This window comes from Dendrobates tinctorius, unplaced genomic scaffold (genome assembly GCF_039654945.1).
Source record: "Dendrobates tinctorius isolate UK_male_01 unplaced genomic scaffold, ASM3965494v1 ptg000155l, whole genome shotgun sequence".
Lineage (NCBI taxonomy): Eukaryota > Metazoa > Chordata > Amphibia > Anura > Dendrobatidae > Dendrobates > Dendrobates tinctorius.
In genome coordinates this window covers 5,461,383-5,479,123 of record NW_027361822.1, presented here as the reverse complement: position 1 = coordinate 5,479,123, position 17,741 = coordinate 5,461,383, and the positions used below count along the sequence as shown (strand labels likewise).

At 44.4% G+C, this 17,741-nt stretch overlaps 2 protein-coding genes across 3 annotated transcripts in view; one reads left to right on the top strand and one right to left on the bottom strand.

Annotated features, from left to right (window-relative positions):
* The window catches only part of LOC141051169 (uncharacterized), an 872,784-nt gene that overhangs the window by 430,172 nt on the left and 424,871 nt on the right, over positions 1-17,741 (top strand). The gene's annotated exons all lie outside the window — the stretch shown is intronic.
* LOC141050990 (gastrula zinc finger protein XlCGF66.1-like) lies at positions 6,258-17,599 on the bottom strand. Of its 2 annotated transcripts, none has more exons than XM_073547760.1 (7): positions 17,481-17,599; positions 10,644-10,793; positions 10,335-10,514; positions 10,127-10,250; positions 9,950-10,047; positions 8,567-8,657; positions 6,258-7,408 (listed from the first exon to the last, which is right to left on the bottom strand). In XM_073547760.1, the coding sequence occupies exons 1-7, from the start codon at positions 17,505-17,507 to the stop codon at positions 6,666-6,668; spliced, it is 1,413 nt and encodes a 470-aa protein (XP_073403861.1). In that variant the 5' UTR covers positions 17,508-17,599; the 3' UTR covers positions 6,258-6,665. The 2 variants fall into 2 exon arrangements, with proteins under 2 accessions (XP_073403861.1, XP_073403862.1); XM_073547761.1 differs by lacking the exon at positions 17,481-17,599 and adding an exon at positions 17,398-17,469.

Sequence of the window (17,741 nt, the reverse complement as noted above, 5' to 3'; positions counted from 1 at the left end):
TGTAATAGATTACAATACAACTATAGATGGTGACTTAGAGCTGACCTTCTTCCTTATGGAATTGTTCACTTTTCCTGCGTTTCCATCTGGCCCATGGCCCAGACCGACATGACAACTTCTCCAGCCAGGCCTCGGCTGCAGAGATTACAACAAAGACAGTTGACTTATTATATAAAGGGAGTTAAATTGAAATCTTATCCTCATGGTCAGGCAGAAGTGAAGCCCAGGAAAAAGGTGTTTCCTAACGAATTTGGAACAAAAGTGTTCTTACTCCTGCTAGGGCCATTATTTGCTTTTGGGTTATTTGAAATTCTCTATTTAGATTTGTTATACAATGTTGAGATTTCTTATTGTTTTTTTGATCTAGCTACATGTCATCATAGCCCTGTAATTATCTTACCAAATTTGGATATCCATTTTAGTCTTGGGTATGTTTATTGTGTCATGGAATGTTAAGTGCTTGAGATCTCCCCAAAAACGGTACAAAAATCCTCAAACATATAAAACGCTTAACCCAACCCAACCCGTTTTGGCTGGGAACGGAGACTCAGTGACCAGAGGTTACCTCTATGACGTCACCCCCGGTTACTGAGGCTGCACTCCCAGCAGCTCATTCACCAGTAGTTTTCAGCCGGGACGTTCGCATCTTGGCACCGTCCAGGTTGAAAACTAATTATCCCCCAGACATGGATTATGGTGTGGGACACAACGACGGTCAGGAATGGAATATTAACAACAAGCAAGAGAAAAGCCATGCCCATGTATTAAGGGAGCACCTCAATTAATTGAAAATTAAACAGTTTATTGACATATATTGCAATTGATAGGGAAACCATGATTCTATGGGGTCCTTTCATTCACTCTTAGGGCCTCATACTTCATATTCCTATAATATTAGCTGACTGCAGAAATCAACTCTCACCCTAATCTTGTTATTCTGTGCTCTCACCTCTATGACACTTATGATTCATGTAGCTGAAAGATATATCAGTAATTCCACGTAGCACTAATAGGTACAGAGTCTTAGAACTACAGATAAAGGGGCTATGAACCCTTAGTAAGACAAGTTAATGAGGGTAATATTAGAGTATTGTATAACAACCAACCTGTATTAACCTTTTTCTGGAAATTCCCGAATGTATCTAATAATTAACGGCCGAATACAATCTGATTGGTTAACGAATATGAATATGATTGGTTGAAACCATTTATGCTTACTGTTGAATAATCAATTGTCCAATGAAATACGATGATGTAATGTAACCGCCTACTCAAATGAATTTATAAGCTACCTAATTAAATTAGGAGTTTGTGACATCCTACAGATACATACCCTGTCTCTGTGTGTTTGTTCACCACTACTCGAGTAGGCCTCAGACCAAAATCTGGCAACCCTCCAGCATATCGATCTCCCATTGAGAGATAAAGATCAAATCACAGACTCTTCACAATTTACAAACAACAGAGCACAAAATTGATTTTAAAAACCATTTAAAATATAGACAAAAAACACCTATATACATCATACCTTGATATAGAGGCAATGACACCCACACAGACAATCCCCAAAGCAAAGAGAATTTGCAAACACAATAAAGGCTATTAACAAATATATTATAAATATATAACAACCCCGTAAGCAAATCCTATATGGCTATAAGATGTAAGCAGTACCATATGGGCCCAGAAAAAATACACACATGGTGGCAGATAAGTAAGAGAGAGAGAGAGTTTTTTCCCAATAAATTCAGGCTCCCAAATACATAGTCACAGTGTAAAACGAATAAGGCACACAATTGGGAAGAAATAACAAACCCATTCCTGAGTTGTAGTGTAATCACACACCAAGGTGGGTATAGATCTTGAAGTTTAAATCAAAGCCATAAGGCAGGGGAAAGGAAAATTGTGGGATAGGTTCCAAAAGTGTTGGCACGCAGGTATGGTATATTGTTGCTTTTTTATTTTATTTTTATTACAGGAGATCAAGGGTTTTGCTGGGATTAGGGCAATGCAGCAAGTATGGCTTAATTGAGATTAATAAAGGAGGAGTGTTACAGAACCACTCAGCACCCAAAATATGTTGCGCAGTTATATGTATGTATAATAAGTTCTATGTGAGATGCATGTCCCTAATGCATCAGCCCACAGGCTGCGCCCCTGGGCAGAGGGGACACGATATTCTCCTTTTGTCCGCCCTCCCCCCACCTTTGTAATTCCCACAGTAAACATCGGCAGGCTCCGGCCACCTGTGGCTTTTGTAATGCATGTCTGGCCTGCCGCTTTTCTATTGGCCTGCCCTCTGTATCTGTGTGATATATTCTGTGTCCTGTGAGTAAAGTGTTGTCAGACTGGAAATACGTGGAGAAGCAGTGATCTTTTATATGCGCCCAGGTAACCAAGGAATTCCAGCCAGCGTCATTCATTCAGACTCCAGCCAACGCAGAGCGGACCTCCGAAAACACAGGGGTGGTACTGAAAGAGGAACCCCAGCCTGGGTAGACCCCGTTACAAGGAGTCTGTGTCATTTTTTCATATAAAGGACTTTATTCTGGTTGTGTCTTTATTTACCATACAACTATAGGATTAGTAATGGACAGACGCTTTTCCATTACTAATCCGTGGGCTTGCTGTCACCTGACAATAGAAAGTGTGAGAGAAATTTTGGTGCCATTTTTACCCACTTCTTGTGTGAAAACATAAAATTTGGCTAAAACAAAATTTGGTGGTAAAAATGTTATTTTGTGTTCACGGCCCAGTGGTATAAAATTTTGTGACACACCCATGGTTCTCCCAGTGGGTCATGGCACCTGCAAACCATAACAGTAAAATCTGGTGCTCCTTGCCTTCTGAGCTCTGCACCGTGTCTGAAAAATATTTCCCAATTACATGTAAGGTATTGGCGTACTCAGGAAAAAATGGACCTCAGTTTGTTGTAAAAAAAATCCTATTAGCCCTTAGAAAAATTAAAAATTTGAGACTAAAACAACATTTTAGTGGTAAAAATGTAATTTCTTTCTTTCTTCACCGCTCAGTGGTATAAAATTCTATGAGGCACATGTGATGTTAATGTGATTACTGCACCCCTAGATGAATTCATTGGGGAGAGCAGTTTGTAAAAGGAGTTCACATATAGGGTTTTCTGTTCAGGTACCTCAGGAGCTCTGCCAATGTGACATGGCACCCTCAAACCATTCCAGCAAAATCTGAACTCCAATATGGCACCTCTTCCCTTCTGAGCTTTGCACTGTGCCTCAGAAGTAGTATTCCCCTACATATGAGGTATCGGCATACTTAAGAGAAATTGCACAACAACTTTTTTGGTCTAATTTCTCCTGTAAATAAAAAATTGAGGGTGAAAAGATTATTTTTGTGGAAAAAAATATGATTTTTTAATTTTACGGCTCTACGTTATAAAATTTCTGTGAAGCACTTGGCGGTTTAAAGTGCTCACCACGCAGCTATATAAGTTCCTTGGGGAGGTCTAGTTTCCAAAATGGTGTCACTTGTTGAGGGTTTCCACTGTTTAGGCACATCAGGGGCTCTCCAAACGCGACATGGCGTCCAATGTCAATTCCAGCCAATTTTGCATTGAAAAAGTCAAACGGTGTTCCTTCCCTTCCGAGCTCTGCTATGCGCCCAAACAGTGGTTTACCCCCATATATGGGGTATCAGCATACTCAGGACAAATTGCACAATAACTTTTGGGGTCCAATTTCTCCTGTCACTCTTGGTAAAATAAACGTTGGATCTGACAATTTTTTGTGAAAAAAAAGTTAAAATGTTCATTTTTTTTTTTAAGCATTCCAAAAATTCCTGTGAAGCACCAGAAGGGTTAATAAACTTCTTGAATGTGGTTTTGAGCACCTTGAGGGGTGCAGTTTTTAGAATTGTGTCACTTTTGGGTATTTTGTATCATATAGACCCCTCAAAGTGACTTCAAATTTGATGGTGCTGTAAAAATGAGAAATCGCTGTTTAACTTTTAACTCGTATAACTTCCTAACAAAAAAAAATTTGGGTTCCAAAATTGTGCCGATATAAAGTAGACAAGTGGGAAATGTTACTTATTAAGTATTTTGTGTGACATAACTCTGATTTAAGGGCATGAAAATTCAAAGTTGGAAAATTGCGAAATTTTCACCAAATTTCCGTTTTTTCACAAATAAACACAAGTCATATCAAAGAAAATTCTCCTATCATGAAGTACAATATGTCATGAGAAAAAAATGTCAGTCACCGAAATCCATGGAAGCGTTCCAGAGTTACTACCTCATAAAGGGACAGTGGTCAGAATTGAAGAAATTGGCCTGGTGATTGGCTCGTTTTTTCGCAATAAGCTGCGGCCACTGCCTTTCTGTCACGTGTACCTGTCCTGTATGACACGACCCGCAGGTCGGTAACTGAAACAAGACTGTTACGTATACCTGTCCTGTGGGACACGACCCGCAGGTCGGTAACTGAAACAACAAGACAAAGGGGGAACACCGGGGAAACAGATACAACAGTGGGCCCTGCAATAGGGAACGGGGGACGTGGAGACCTCCTGCACTCCCCTGAGGTAGTGTCCATGAACACTCCTAACGTTCACTATACAGGCTCTTCAGCTGTCGTCGACCAGGACACCTGAATCCCTCACTAGCCCTGCACCTATCCCTTACTAGGGAACTGGCTAGTACGGACACTGGTCCCACCGCTGCACTAATAAGGAAAATACACCAAACGGGGGGAAACAACAAAACACTTATCTTTCTCTGCTGCAGTCACCAGGCAGCAGAGTTCATCACAGGATTAGCTTTCAGCAGTGGCTCGACACCTCAGAGCCAGCTGCTTCCTTCACATCTTGCTTTCAGCAGTGGCTAAACACCTCAGAGCCAGCTGCTACCTTCACATCTTTCTCTGCTGCAGTCACCGGGCAGCAGAGTTCAGCACCAGATCAGCTTTCAGCAGTGGCTAAACACCTCAGAGCCAGCTGCTAACTTCACCGTGGTTGGAATCCACCAAGGATCTGCTATAACCAACACCAGCTGATATACCAGGTGACCTTATATAGCAAAGGAGGAGTGGTCACCATCAGCAGAGAAACCAAAGACATGTAATAACCCCAGTGACCACCGAGGCCAAAAGGTAAAGCAAAGAAAACTATCAGACATGTAAGAACACCTGTGGCCACCGGGGGCAAAAACCCATATTAAGGCCCCAAAGGCCTGAAAGGAAAAAAAAGTTTAAATGAGGGAATCCAGAATCTGACACAGTTCCAAGAATTGGACTGTGACACTTTCATGGCTTATCTACAGCATTCTAACCTGAAAGAGAAAAACAAGTTTTATTATACTCACCCGGGGGGCGGTCTGGTCCAATGGGCGGCACAGGTCTAGGTCATGCGCAGGCGTACTTCTCTGCCCTGTTGAGGGCAGAGCGAAGTACTGCAGTGAGCAGGCGCTGAGCCTCTCTGACCTTTCCCAGCGCCTGAGCACTGCAGTACTTTACTCTGCCCTCAACAAACAGACCTCCCCCCCAGGTGAGTATAATAAGTTATTTTTCTTCTCATCTAGGACGGATCGGAGGCTTATCTACAGCATAATAAAATGCTGTAGATAAGCCCTGAAAGGCGGTGGCCAAAACTTATATCGGCCAATATTCAGATTTGAGAGAAGCACTTTATTTATCTAAATCAGAAGCTTTCTTTTACAGATTTGGAAATAAATTGGGGCAAATGATGGCTAACTCGGCTAAAGGGGTGAAAAAGCCTCAAGGAATTTTCCAGTTTTAAAATATGAATTGGGAAGTTCACACTAACCATAAAATTTATACTGAATAAACCTCTTTGGAAGAGACGTTAAGAGTTTGCTGGACATTAAGAGTCCATAGAGAAGTTTCTGCAGTGGAGAGGAGGCTTAGGCCGGGATCACACTACAGCGAGATACGGCCGAGTCTCGCAGGTTAAAACCAAGCTCTGGCGCCGGCACTCCGGAGCAGAGCGTGCAGCCGCACAGCAATACATGGAGCTACACGCTCCACTCTGGAGTGCCGGCGCCAGAGCTTGGTTTTAACCTGCGAGACTCGGCCGTATCTCGCTGTAGTGTGACTCCGGCCTCAGGCTTCCTCTCAGAGCAGCAATGCATCTAACTTCCCATCAGCAATACAGGAGCACCTTAAAGAAGACACATGGTTACTGCTCCCCACCTCCAGTGGCCATCACACCATCCAAAAAAATAGTATAATGGAGATGAGTGCGTAGCAAAACTAAGGGCAAATTACTCAGGAAGACAGTGTCGGAGTGCGAGTCTACAAATCCTGTCCCATAGATTTTATTTCAACCCTACTCAACAAGAACAACAGAGAGCAGGAGAGACCCAAGGAAGCTACAGATCACATAGGCATCAACAGTTGGCAAGTGATAAGTACTGGTGTGTCCACTGACCGATTAAAGAGTTAGTCCCATGACTTGTAAGTAAGGAATAACTCATGATACAAGGAAAATCCCAGGGAGCTCAAGCACCACACATCTTCCTCACACCGCCATCAAACCTGCCTCCATTGGTAATTCTATACATTTACTATTAACCAGTTAGTGCTGTAAACAGCATTTCCTTTCGTTTATAGACTGTCAATGTTGTTTTTTTTACCCTTCTAACAGTTGACAAAATGGTTTAAAAAATAGAAAGGCTACTTCCCTTTGTGAATTTTCTGATGTACAAGAAAATTTGGTTTCCGTGTAAAACATTGCCCACATTCTGAACATGAAAATGGCTTCTCCCCTGTGTGACTTCTCATATGTGTAACAAGATTTGATTTGTATAGATAGCAATTTCCACATTCTGAACACGAATACGGCCTCTCCCCTGTGTGACTTCTCATATGTGCAACAAGATTTGATCTGTGTGCAAAGCATTTTTTACATACAGAACACGAATATGGCTTCTTCCCTGTGTGAGTTATCTGATGTATAACAAGTTGATTTTTGACTGTAAAACATTTTCCACAATCTTGACATAAAAATGGCTTTTCACCTGTGTGAGTTCTCTGATGTTTAACAAGACTTAATTTCGATGAAAAACATTTCCCACATTCGGAACATGAAAACGGTTTCTCCCCTGTGTGAATTTTCCAATGTGTAACAAGACTTGATTTTCGTGTAAAATATTTACCGCATTCTGAACAGGAAAAGGGATTATTTCTTGTCTCAGCTACTTGATGTTCATCATCCCGTCTGTTATTTTTGCTTTGCTTAACAATCTGTGATGAATCAGAAGCTAGGAGCTGATGAGAAGGGTAATTTAGTAGATCTTGGTTTGGAGATGTATCCGGGATATTGTCATGTTCTTCATGTGAATTTGGTGTAATACTATTATCATATGCTGTAAAATCTGAAAATATCAGACGTGCCTCTGATTTGCTGGAATAGTCTCCTGCCAAGAATAAAACAGAATTTGTTATTTTTGAATATTCTCTTTTTCCCAAATCCTTATATTTTTTATTTTTCTGTCAATATAGCGGTAGGAAGGTTGTTTTCTTTTTTTTGCGTGACGAGTTGTAGCTTTTAACGACATCATTTCCTTTACCATATCATTCTATGGGAAATAATAAGCCAAGTGCGGGAAAATAGGGATAATCGGTGACTGCACATACTTGTAATTTTGTTTCCTCAAACTATGACAGCCCCCGAATATGCTCACCATTCTTTCTTGCACTCATCCACTACTGTATCTGTAAAGGGTTTTTTTTTTTTTTTTAATGTGGTGTTAGCACAAAAAACAAGTTTATTATTTTATGCATGCTTGCTTGTATAACCCCTTTGCGACAATTTTCTCATTTGTATTCTCGTTTTTTTTGCAAGAGCGATAACTTCTTCCTTTTTATAATTGCCATAGATATATGGGAGCTTTGTTACTTTTGAAGGATGAAAACTAATTTTAAATGACACCACTAATTTTAACATTCAACATACTGGAAAACAGTTACTATAATTCAAATTGTGTTAAGATGGCAAAAAAGGGAATTCAGAGTTGATTTTGAGAGTTCATTTTTACAGAGTTCATTGTGCTGAAAAAAATGACCAGACAACGTGAATTTTTATGGCAATCTTTTAAAGTTTTTTACATTTACAAATTTTTTAAAAAATCTGAACAATTGGGGGGGGAAATGGGCATAATTCCCTTTTCTGAGACCTTTAACTTATTTTTTCCCTTCGCCAGAGCTATATGAACGGACATTGAATTTATCCCATTTTAGAGAACATTTAATGTTTTGATAGTTTTTTCCCATTTTTTCAGGAGTTGCAGAAAATTTTGTTCGCAACTTAAGGGATTTGAACGATCACCTGATGTAGACAAAATGATTGTCTACTAGGAAGCCCTGAACTTTTTTTGTTTGGAACCCTCCCTCTCCCATTTTAATATGGCACTTTAAAGCCTTACTTTATATGTATCATTTATTTTTTTCTACTAATCCAAATCACACAGTAATATTTTGTGTAAGAAACCCCAAAAAAGTTCAACACATAATGGCTGCACCAGCCAGTGACTGAGCAGTCTGTGACTTCTCTGCATTTAGTGGTCACCACTTACCTGAATTGCCATCTGTAGATATCTCCACTTTAAGCCACTCATCATCCCTCCCATATGTTCCTGCAGTATTAATAAAGGTCAGATCTTCAGCCTGAAAATATATTGGAAAAGTCACAGACAGATGGAAATGATTGTGAAGAACAGAAAAAAAAAAATCATAAAAAAACATGGACGACCACAATGACGGCAGTAGTTACCACACAGCTGTAGGTCTCTGGTATAAATATAACCTGTTAGCTCCCAATTCTAACCAGGAGTATCCATAACCAGAAAATTGTCAAAAGATCCAGACAACATCTAATATCTATAATCAGCTTTATACTGTCACCTTCACCAAGTACAAAACATACACTGAATGGCCACATTATTAGAAGACACCCATGTAGTATCACACTGGATCTCCTTTGGCTTTCAGATTTCCAGAAATTTGTTAGGTTCTAAATTCTAGTAAATGTTAATCATTCTACAGGAGACAAGAACGCAACTGTACACACCTGTTTTCTGTTTGAAAGTGAAGGTCAGTCTTTTGATATTTGAACACGTAGGCTCTCTAAGCACTCCACTCCTCAGCCTCCGGCATTTTTTTATCAGCCAATGAGCGGAGTCCTCACAGGATAGGTCTCAGCAACAAGAATCGCCTTGTCGCAGCTGCCAGGTACACATGAATTGCCCAATTTATTCTAAATTTTTCATATTTTCTACTACAGTAATGCAATTCAAATTTCAGATATTTCATGATTGCATGCTATAGAACTACACAGTGCTACCTTATTTTTCATGGGCAAGTCGTAAGGTGGAGAAGTTACATGCCAAGAGGGTACGTCATAGACAAAAATATATTTCCAATGGATAGTCAAAAGGCAAAGTCTCAGGTCAAGAAACCAAGGCCAGAGTGCGTCAAGGCAAAAGGGATAATACAAACGGGTAATCAAAAAGACAAATTCAAGGTCCTGCAATAAAGATCAGAACACAGAGCAAACACACCACTGAGCTAAAAGCAGCAACTGACAAGGTCTGATAATTGTTAGCCAGATAAATAGCCAGGCAATCACCCAAAACAGGTGGCACCTGGAAGAACCTACAGGACAGGTTAGATTGGACAGCTGGGATGTTAATCAATACCAACAGTCAGACACGCCCCCGCCTCAGATTAGGCTATCACTCACAATACTGACAGCTCAGCACGCTCCTATCCTATAGTGGTTGAGCTGACAATCACAGCGTGGTGGAATTGTGACAGTTTCAATCAGGAAATGCCCGGTGTCCCTAATAAATTGGCCATTCAGTGTATAATACTGGTGGATAAAACAAGACGGAACACAAAACCTTCACAGCCTTCTACACATCATAGGGGAGATCTAATGACACCTTCTCTCCATCTACCTGAGGATACTGAGGAACATTGGGATCTTCTTGTTTACAGTCCTGTGGAAGAAGAGGACGGGGACATCTCTCTGGTGTTGTCCTCTTACTGGATAGAACTGGAGGAAACACATACAGGCACTGAATTCATTCTGTACATACAGATAATTATAGGCCATGTGTATTTAGTCCTATTACCTGGTGATGGGAGTGGCTGGGGAACCTCCATCATGATGTCTTTGTACAGATCTTTGTGTCCTTCTAAATACTCCCACTCCTCCATGGAGAAATAGACGGTGACATCCTGACACCTTATAGGAACCTGACACATACAATGATACCGTCATCCACCCTGATCCCTTCATAGCATTACTGTATAATGTCCCAGCATTCCTAGCAGTGTCACCTCTCCAGTCAGCAGCTCAATCATCTTGTAGGTAAGTTCTAGGATCTTCTGGTCATCGATGTCCTCATGTATCAGGGGGTGAGGTGGAGGCCCCGTGATTGGGCTCAGGGGTCTTCCCCTTCCCTCAGACACAGGGGCCTGACAGCGCTCACTAGAAGTCTTCTTCACTACTGTGTAATCCTGGTTATGGAGAGACACATTAATAAACCTCACTACAGACATTTCCAGAGTCCTCACCTCTCCAGTTCTGTCCATCTGTTATTCCCATAGATAAGAATGATGTAATGTGACGTCAACAGACTCTCTCACCTCTCCAATAAGCCGGAAGAGGATCTCTAGGGTGAGGTGTAATATCTTCTCCGCCATCTTGTCCCTGTCCCTATCCATCCTTGTAGGGTCACTCAGGAGAATTCTCTTATATAGAAGATCAGCCCTGAGAGGATCTGATATTGTAGGGAACTGAATGGGGAGAAGATGGCGATGTAACATCATAAAGATCCCATGTGAAATCCTAAATGATTAACAGTTCCTTGATTCTCTATTGCAGTACAAATATGGCGATATCAAACTGGTATATATATATTCTTTTATTTAAATACTTTGTCTGGTCCAAACTGATAAATTTCCAGTCACTCTGTGTAACTGTAGACTCATGAATCCCCCAGTGCACGATGGAGAGCGAGTCCTTGCCTACTGGCCGGAAGTTTCTGGGTCAGAAATTGGCGAATCCCCACAGCACAGTGCAAGTTTGCAGTCACACAATTACTGCAGGATTATCGATTTGGATTGGACAACACCTTTATTTGGAAACAAGTTTTCTAGAACTCAAAAAAAAAAAAAAAATTGGTTTGTGTTGCGATTTTGCGAGATGGAAACTGCTGATATTTTGCTGTGTCACAGATTAATTTTCTGTGCCAGGTGGAGTTATTTTACACACTTATACACTGCCAATAATTCCACAGCGCTTTACAGACATTATTTGCACTGTCCCCATTGGGGCTCACACTCTAGATTCCCTATCAGTATGTCTTTAAAGTGTGGGGAAAAAAATGTAGAACCAGGCAGAAACCCATGAAAACAAGGGGAGAACAAACAAACTCTCTCCAGATGTTGTCCTTGGTGGGATTTGAACCTACAAATCAAAATTTGCAAAGCAACAGCTAACCACTGAGCCATTTTGATCTGTATTCATTTTTACTATTTTTTTTATTTATTTTTTTTTTTTTAAGAATGTGTGACAACTGGCAACCAAAAAAAAAAATGCAGTAATGGTGTTTTAATGCTTTTCTCATTACAGCATTTATTGTTTGGGTTCATTAGTTTAAGATTTCAATAGAATGCACTACGGATTGCACTGTACCAAATCTGGGGTAATAGCTAGTGATGAGCAAATGTGCTCATATAAGGGCTAAGCAATAGGGCTAAGAAACAGCACATGTGAAAAAGACTTGGGTATACTAATAGATCACAAACTAAGCATGAGTCAACAGTGTGATGCAGCAGAAAAAAAGGCACAATTCTGGGATGTATTAACAGAAGCATACAGTCTAGATCACGTGAAGTCATTATTTCCCTCTACTCCTCTTTGGTCAGACCTCATCTGGAATACTGTGTCCAGTTTTGGGCGCCACATTTTAAAAAAAGACATCAAGAAACTGGAGCAAGTTCAGAAAAGAGCGACCAGAATGGTGACCGGTCTGCAAACCCTGTCTTATGAGGAATGTTTGCTGGATTTGGGAATGTTTAGCTTGCAGAAGAGAAGACTGAGAGGAGACTTAATAGCTGTCTACAAATATCTCAAGGGCTGTCACATTGTAGAAGGATCATCTTTATTCTCATGTGCACATGGAAAGTTTAGAAGCAATGGGATGAAACTGAATGGGAGGAGACACAGATTAGATATTAGAGAAAACTTTTTGACAGTTAGGGTGATCTATGAGTGGAACAGGCTGCCACGAGAGGTGGTGAGCTCTCCTTCAATGGAGGTCTTCAAACAGAGGCTGGACAGACATCTGTCTGGGATGATTTAGTGAATCCTGCTTTGAGCAGGGGGTTGGACCAGATGACCCAGAAGGTCCCTTCCAACTCTACTGTGGTAGGGGCCGGGGTTGGGGGGGGTGGTCCACTGCTTACCACATCCGGATGACACAGACATGAGGCGAAGCAAGGACAAGAAGGAGGCAGAGTTCAGTTTTAACAGTTCCGGATTTTATTCGTCGTCCCCCTGACGACCACAACCACGCACCACAGCCTCTTTACAGTTCTCCGTCTCCAGGCCCGGGTACCTGCACCGTTCCTCCAGTCAAAGTAACATCCCTGGCGGATCTTTCGCTGGGGCTGTCCTAGACCAATCTACCACCAGCGCTTCACCTCCTCGAGGTCGTCATCCAATCGGTACCCCCGAGGCCTCGTCTGTCCTGCGGTCCGTCGGGTCAGGGCCACCCCCGTCTCTTTCCTGTCAGTCCCCTAGTCGAGCTCTTCGCTGTTCTCCATATTCTGCCGAGCTCCTCCCAGGACAAGCCTGCCTGGAACCCCAACCAGTCCTATTTATCCCCTCTCTCACCAGGAATTCCCCTCTTGGGTTCCTATCTCCCCGCCCCCCATGACTAAGCATTTCTCAAGCCCTAAGCTGCTGTTGAGTCCTGAACTACTCCCCACTGCCATCTTGTGGTCATTTCTAGGTACTGCACTCTCTTGTCTGTCTTTCCCAGCTATCACCCTGCTGTCCTTGTCAATCTCCGTCCATAATGCACCAACCGTTCCCTCCTACTTCCAGTCAAGTCTGTCCGTCAAGTCACCTTCCCCACACTACCATTCTATGATAAGGTGTTATCAGAGCATGCTCGGATGCTGAGTGTCTTCGGGGTGCTGGAATAATATGCTTCAGTCTCCGCACCTGCATGACTTGCTGCTCTAAGGCAATCCTTGCATGTGTTGCATCTGTTGAACAGGCGCAGGAACGCAAATATATTTTTCGAGCACGCCAAAGTCACTCAGTTGGCACATGGATGCTCAGAGAACTTATCCCAGCTTGTTTGCTAACTAGTAATAACATTGTTATCATTTTATAGCTTTTTTTAGTCTTGCAATATTGTAGTAGATAAAGAAAATTACATTCTCCAGCCCGGCCTGACCTCTGAACTAAAATGAAAGTTAGGGTGTAGTTAGACAACTACATAAATCAAATGGGAATGCAGTGCACATTACATGAAGCTGTCATGTCTGCCATGTCTGTTTTGTCTCAAGAACTCCTGGAGCGATTTGCATGCGCATATCTTGTTTGCTATTCTGCTTGTTCCCTAGAGCAGTGTTCACACTCACCTCATGTCTGCTGAGCTGCAAGATGCCTGCGTTTCTGCTTTGCCTTCTGTGATCTTCTCGTGATGTCTAGAATCCCTGATCATGTGATGTTTCCTAAGATCCTGCACTGTCTGGTTCTGCAATCTTCTCGTCATGTCTGAAACTCTGATCATGTGTCCTTCCTAGGATCCTGCACTGTCTGGTTCGGTGATCATCTCGTCATGTCTGAAACCCCGATTATGTGACTGCGCTCTGTGATCCTGGAGCATCTGAACTAGGAAGTTCTCCCCTGGTCCTGACCTGGAAGAGGAGGTGCTGTGCCCTATATCAGACCACCCATTCCTTTGCTCAGGGCCTGAGTATTGTGTTGTGTTCCTGCATGGCTGCTTGGTCTGTGGGGCGCTCCCTCTATTCTGTGCCCTTGCACTCTGCTCTGTCGTGCGTCTCTGCACACGCTCCGTGCTCGGATTCCGTCTTGTGTCTTGTCTAGTGTTTGTCCTTCGTGCCATGTTTTGTCTGTGCCCTGCTTTGCCTTGTAGTCCTTGTTTGATCTGATTCTGTCCCGTGTTTCTGTCCTTGTTTCATGTCTCGCTCTGCTTTGAGGCTTCAGGTAACCTGTCTCTGTACCCTGTCCTGACGTGTCCTTACACGTGCAGGCCTCCATCTCTGTACCCTGCCCTGACGTGTCTCCCTACACGTGCAGGCCTCCATCTCTGTACCCTGCCCTGGCGTGTCTCTACACATGCAGGCCTCTGCTCTGAATCTCTCCCTGGCGTGTCTCTACACGTGCAGGCCTCGCTCTGTACCTTGTCTAGTCCCAAGGCCCTGCCTTGGCCCGGCTCTGAGCTTCGGCCTACGCTCCGCTGCTAGACTGTCCCTGGCATGCTCTCCGCATGCGCTGGTCTTTGCCTCGTTCTTTGTTTTGTCCCTGTTGTTTCGTGCGCTCTTGCACTTTTCATACTAGGCTTTGCCGTACGGTACCTTTGCCTAGCCCTGCCTTGTGGCTCCGTGCACGTGCCTGGTCGCCTGTGCCTGCCTGGTGTGCCTCAGCCGTGCCGCCTCTAGCCGTGCTCGCCTGTGTGCCCCAGCCGTGCCTCGTCCAGTGCTATAGTGGTCTGGCTACGTGGCCCCGCAGCGGTGCCGCCTCTAGTCGTGCCCGCTTGCAACTGCCTTCGTCGGTACCACCTGCCGGTGCTCCCAGCCGTGGTCTCTGTGCTCCCTTGCACTCACGCTGGTTCTCGCACTGTGCCTTTTCGTGCTACTCTTGCACAAAGCCTTTGTCTCTTTTGCTCATCTCTGACCCCTAGTTTGCCTGCCGGATTCCATAACCTGCCGACCGCTGCCAGAGGTCCGGACGTAGATGACTGTGGCCTGATGTCTGGAGCTGATGTCCGTAGCCAGATACCTGGACCCTGTCGGTCGATTCCAGCATTTGGATTCCGATGCCACCGTACCCTGTGTCTCTCCCTGGCTTGCCCCTTGGCATGCGCAGGCCACCATCATGTGAACCTGACCCGTCCCTGGCATGCCCAGGCCACCGTCCTGTGAACCTGACCCGTCCCTGGCATGCCCCTCGGCATGCGCAGGTCCCTGTCCTGTGAACCTGATCCTGGCGTGTCCGTTGACACGCACCATGTCACTAATTCTATCTTGTTTCCTTGCATGGAAACCCTGGCTGACTTCTGGATGTCCGGATCCTGCCGATCACCCTCTGAGCTACAGACCCTGATGCCCTGGTTGATCGTGGACTGTTGTCCGGAGTCCGATGTCCGCGTACCATCTGCACGTTCCATGCTCGGACCTCGGCGTGCCATTGCACGCTTCCTGTTCCACGAACTCTGTGTGTTCACGTTTGCTCCTGTTGCACCCTGAAGAGTTCCTCAAGTCTTGGACCTCGGCATGCTCTTGCACGCACCTTGCCTTATGTTCTGTGTGTCCACGTTTTGCACCTGTTGTACTTGAAGTCTTCTTTAATGAAGTTTCTTTGAATTAACGACTCATCTTGCCTTGTCTTGTTTCCCTGAGCCGGCCGTCTGGTCCAGCTGCCGTGGTGGCTCACCCCCTTGGTCTTGCCCCTGACACTCCCTCTATAGGGGCTGGTTCTCATTAGGTCAGCTCGCCCTAGGTGGGTGGGTGCCACAGCCCAGAGGGTCCACTCTTTTGAAGAAAAACGACTCAGCTTAAGCTGACACTCGTCATAGAAGCTGTAAGGTTCGGGTGGGGAGAGCTGCCGACCAGTCCGTGCATTGTGTTCCTCTCTCTATCCGATTTATTCATCTGACTGCGCCCTTACAGGGGTCTTCATTAGGCCCTCAGCTGCCATGACAACCCATCAACTTATTGGGATGGAGAAGGTGATGGGAGCCAATGAGCAGACAATCATATTATGTAATTGTTAGTGATTATAAACAGGTACGAACTGGGGCTGAAATTCAGCCCTGGCAATTGAAGTCACACAGGCCCATGTTGAACCCATCCCCAAGCACTAGATGGAGCTATATTACTAATAATACCCTTCTTGTAGGAAAGTAAGGATTTACTACAAGACCAATATTTCTAATGATACCCGTGGCCTGCTGGTACGTGATGGAGTCAGCGACTTTGTGCTTCGTCACGACTTTTAACAGTATGGGTGTCTTGAGAACACAGATTCTGCTAACAATGTAGCAGACAAGGCAGCCCACGACCAGACAGGCTCTTCTGGCATTTGCCAGAATTGCCAAATGGCCAGTCCAGCCCTGATTATGACTCAAAAACCATAAATCAGGCCTCTTTCACACTTCCGTTTTTGACCATCAGTTAAAATCTGCCAGTTTTTGAAAAAAACGGATCCGCTATTTTTTTTTTTTGAGGATCCGTTTTTTTTCCCATTGAGTTGTATTACCGGCGGATCTTGACGGATGGCCATCAATTGGATCCGTTTTTTTGCGGATCCGCCAAATATTTTTCGTCCGCCGGCATGCCTGGACGGACCCTACAACGGTTTTTTTGTTGTAGGATCCGCATTTTACAGTGCGCATGCCCGGAGAAAGGAAGTCAGCCGGATTTAACCCTGAAATCCTTTCTGGCGGACGACAAAAACTCTCACACTCTCTCTCTCTCTCTCTCTCCCCCTTCCCGGCCAGCAGTTCCTTTAAAATTCTTCATTCGGCGGATCTGTCAAAAAACGGATCCTGTGGCATCCGTTCACATCAGTTAGGAACAGATCCGCTTTTCCGCCTTTTTGGCGGATTTTAACTGACACAAAATACTGAAGTGTGAAAGAGGCCTAACACCAAAAGCTTGGCCAGCACCCCAGATAGTGAGAGTGTAATGTCTCGGTGCCTGTACACACTGCGGCCACTAACAGACAACAGAGCCGAGAATAAACAATGTCCGGAAACCGACAGGAAGGAATAACACTGGGAGACATAGGGGACTTCTCATAAAAAGCATACAAGCCGTCCCACCAGGACAAGGGCCCCCCCGCCAGGACGGTGCCTGACCCCAGTAACTCCCCTCACCATGAGCCAGCAGGGCTCAGTAACTGGGAATCCTGGACCTTACCTGTTATTATTTACTGTCGGGGTCCGGACATTGTTTACATGGGAAGTTATAAAGTAGTAATGGCGCTATAAGAATGAAGAAGAAGAATATAGAAGTTCTATCATCAGTAATGGGGAATCTCCAGCACCTACTTCCACCTGCAGGGGGCGCTATCTCCGGGAATGGAGGGGTTACTGCCCCCTGTGCAGCCCAGTAATGGGGAATCTCCAGCACCTACCTCCACCTGCAGGGGGCGCTATCTCCGGGAATGGAGGGGTTACTGCCCCCTGTGCCCAATAATGGGGAATCTCCAGCACCTACCTCCACCTGCAGAGCCGCACACCACATATGGCTGCTCTGTGCGCACAGGACCTGGGATGAGGTCACAGGAGGGGAGGAGTCAGGGGTCACGTGATCAGGGGCCTCAGTGTATGCAGGACTCTGCTGTGCTGGTTGTCATGGTGCTGGATGAGGGGAAGTTTCTGTGTGGGGTCAGGAGGGGTTTACAGGGTGGATGTAGCAGAGCCGTGTGTGTACGGAGCAGAGCCGTGTGTGTACGGAGCAGAGCCGTGTGTGTACGGA

Bases quoted from the DNA above. Each gene is read 5' to 3' on its own strand.
- LOC141050990 (XM_073547760.1), bottom strand. From the start codon at position 17,507: ATGTGGTGTGCGGCTCTGCAGGTGGAG. The intron at 10,794-17,480 runs GTAGGTGCTGGA...CTCCCCATTCAG, and splicing joins GTGCGGCTCTGCAGGTGGAG to TTCCCTACAATATCAGATCC. The intron at 8,658-9,949 runs GTAGATGGAGAG...ATATATTTTCAG, and splicing joins ATGTTCCTCAGTATCCTCAG to GCTGAAGATCTGACCTTTAT.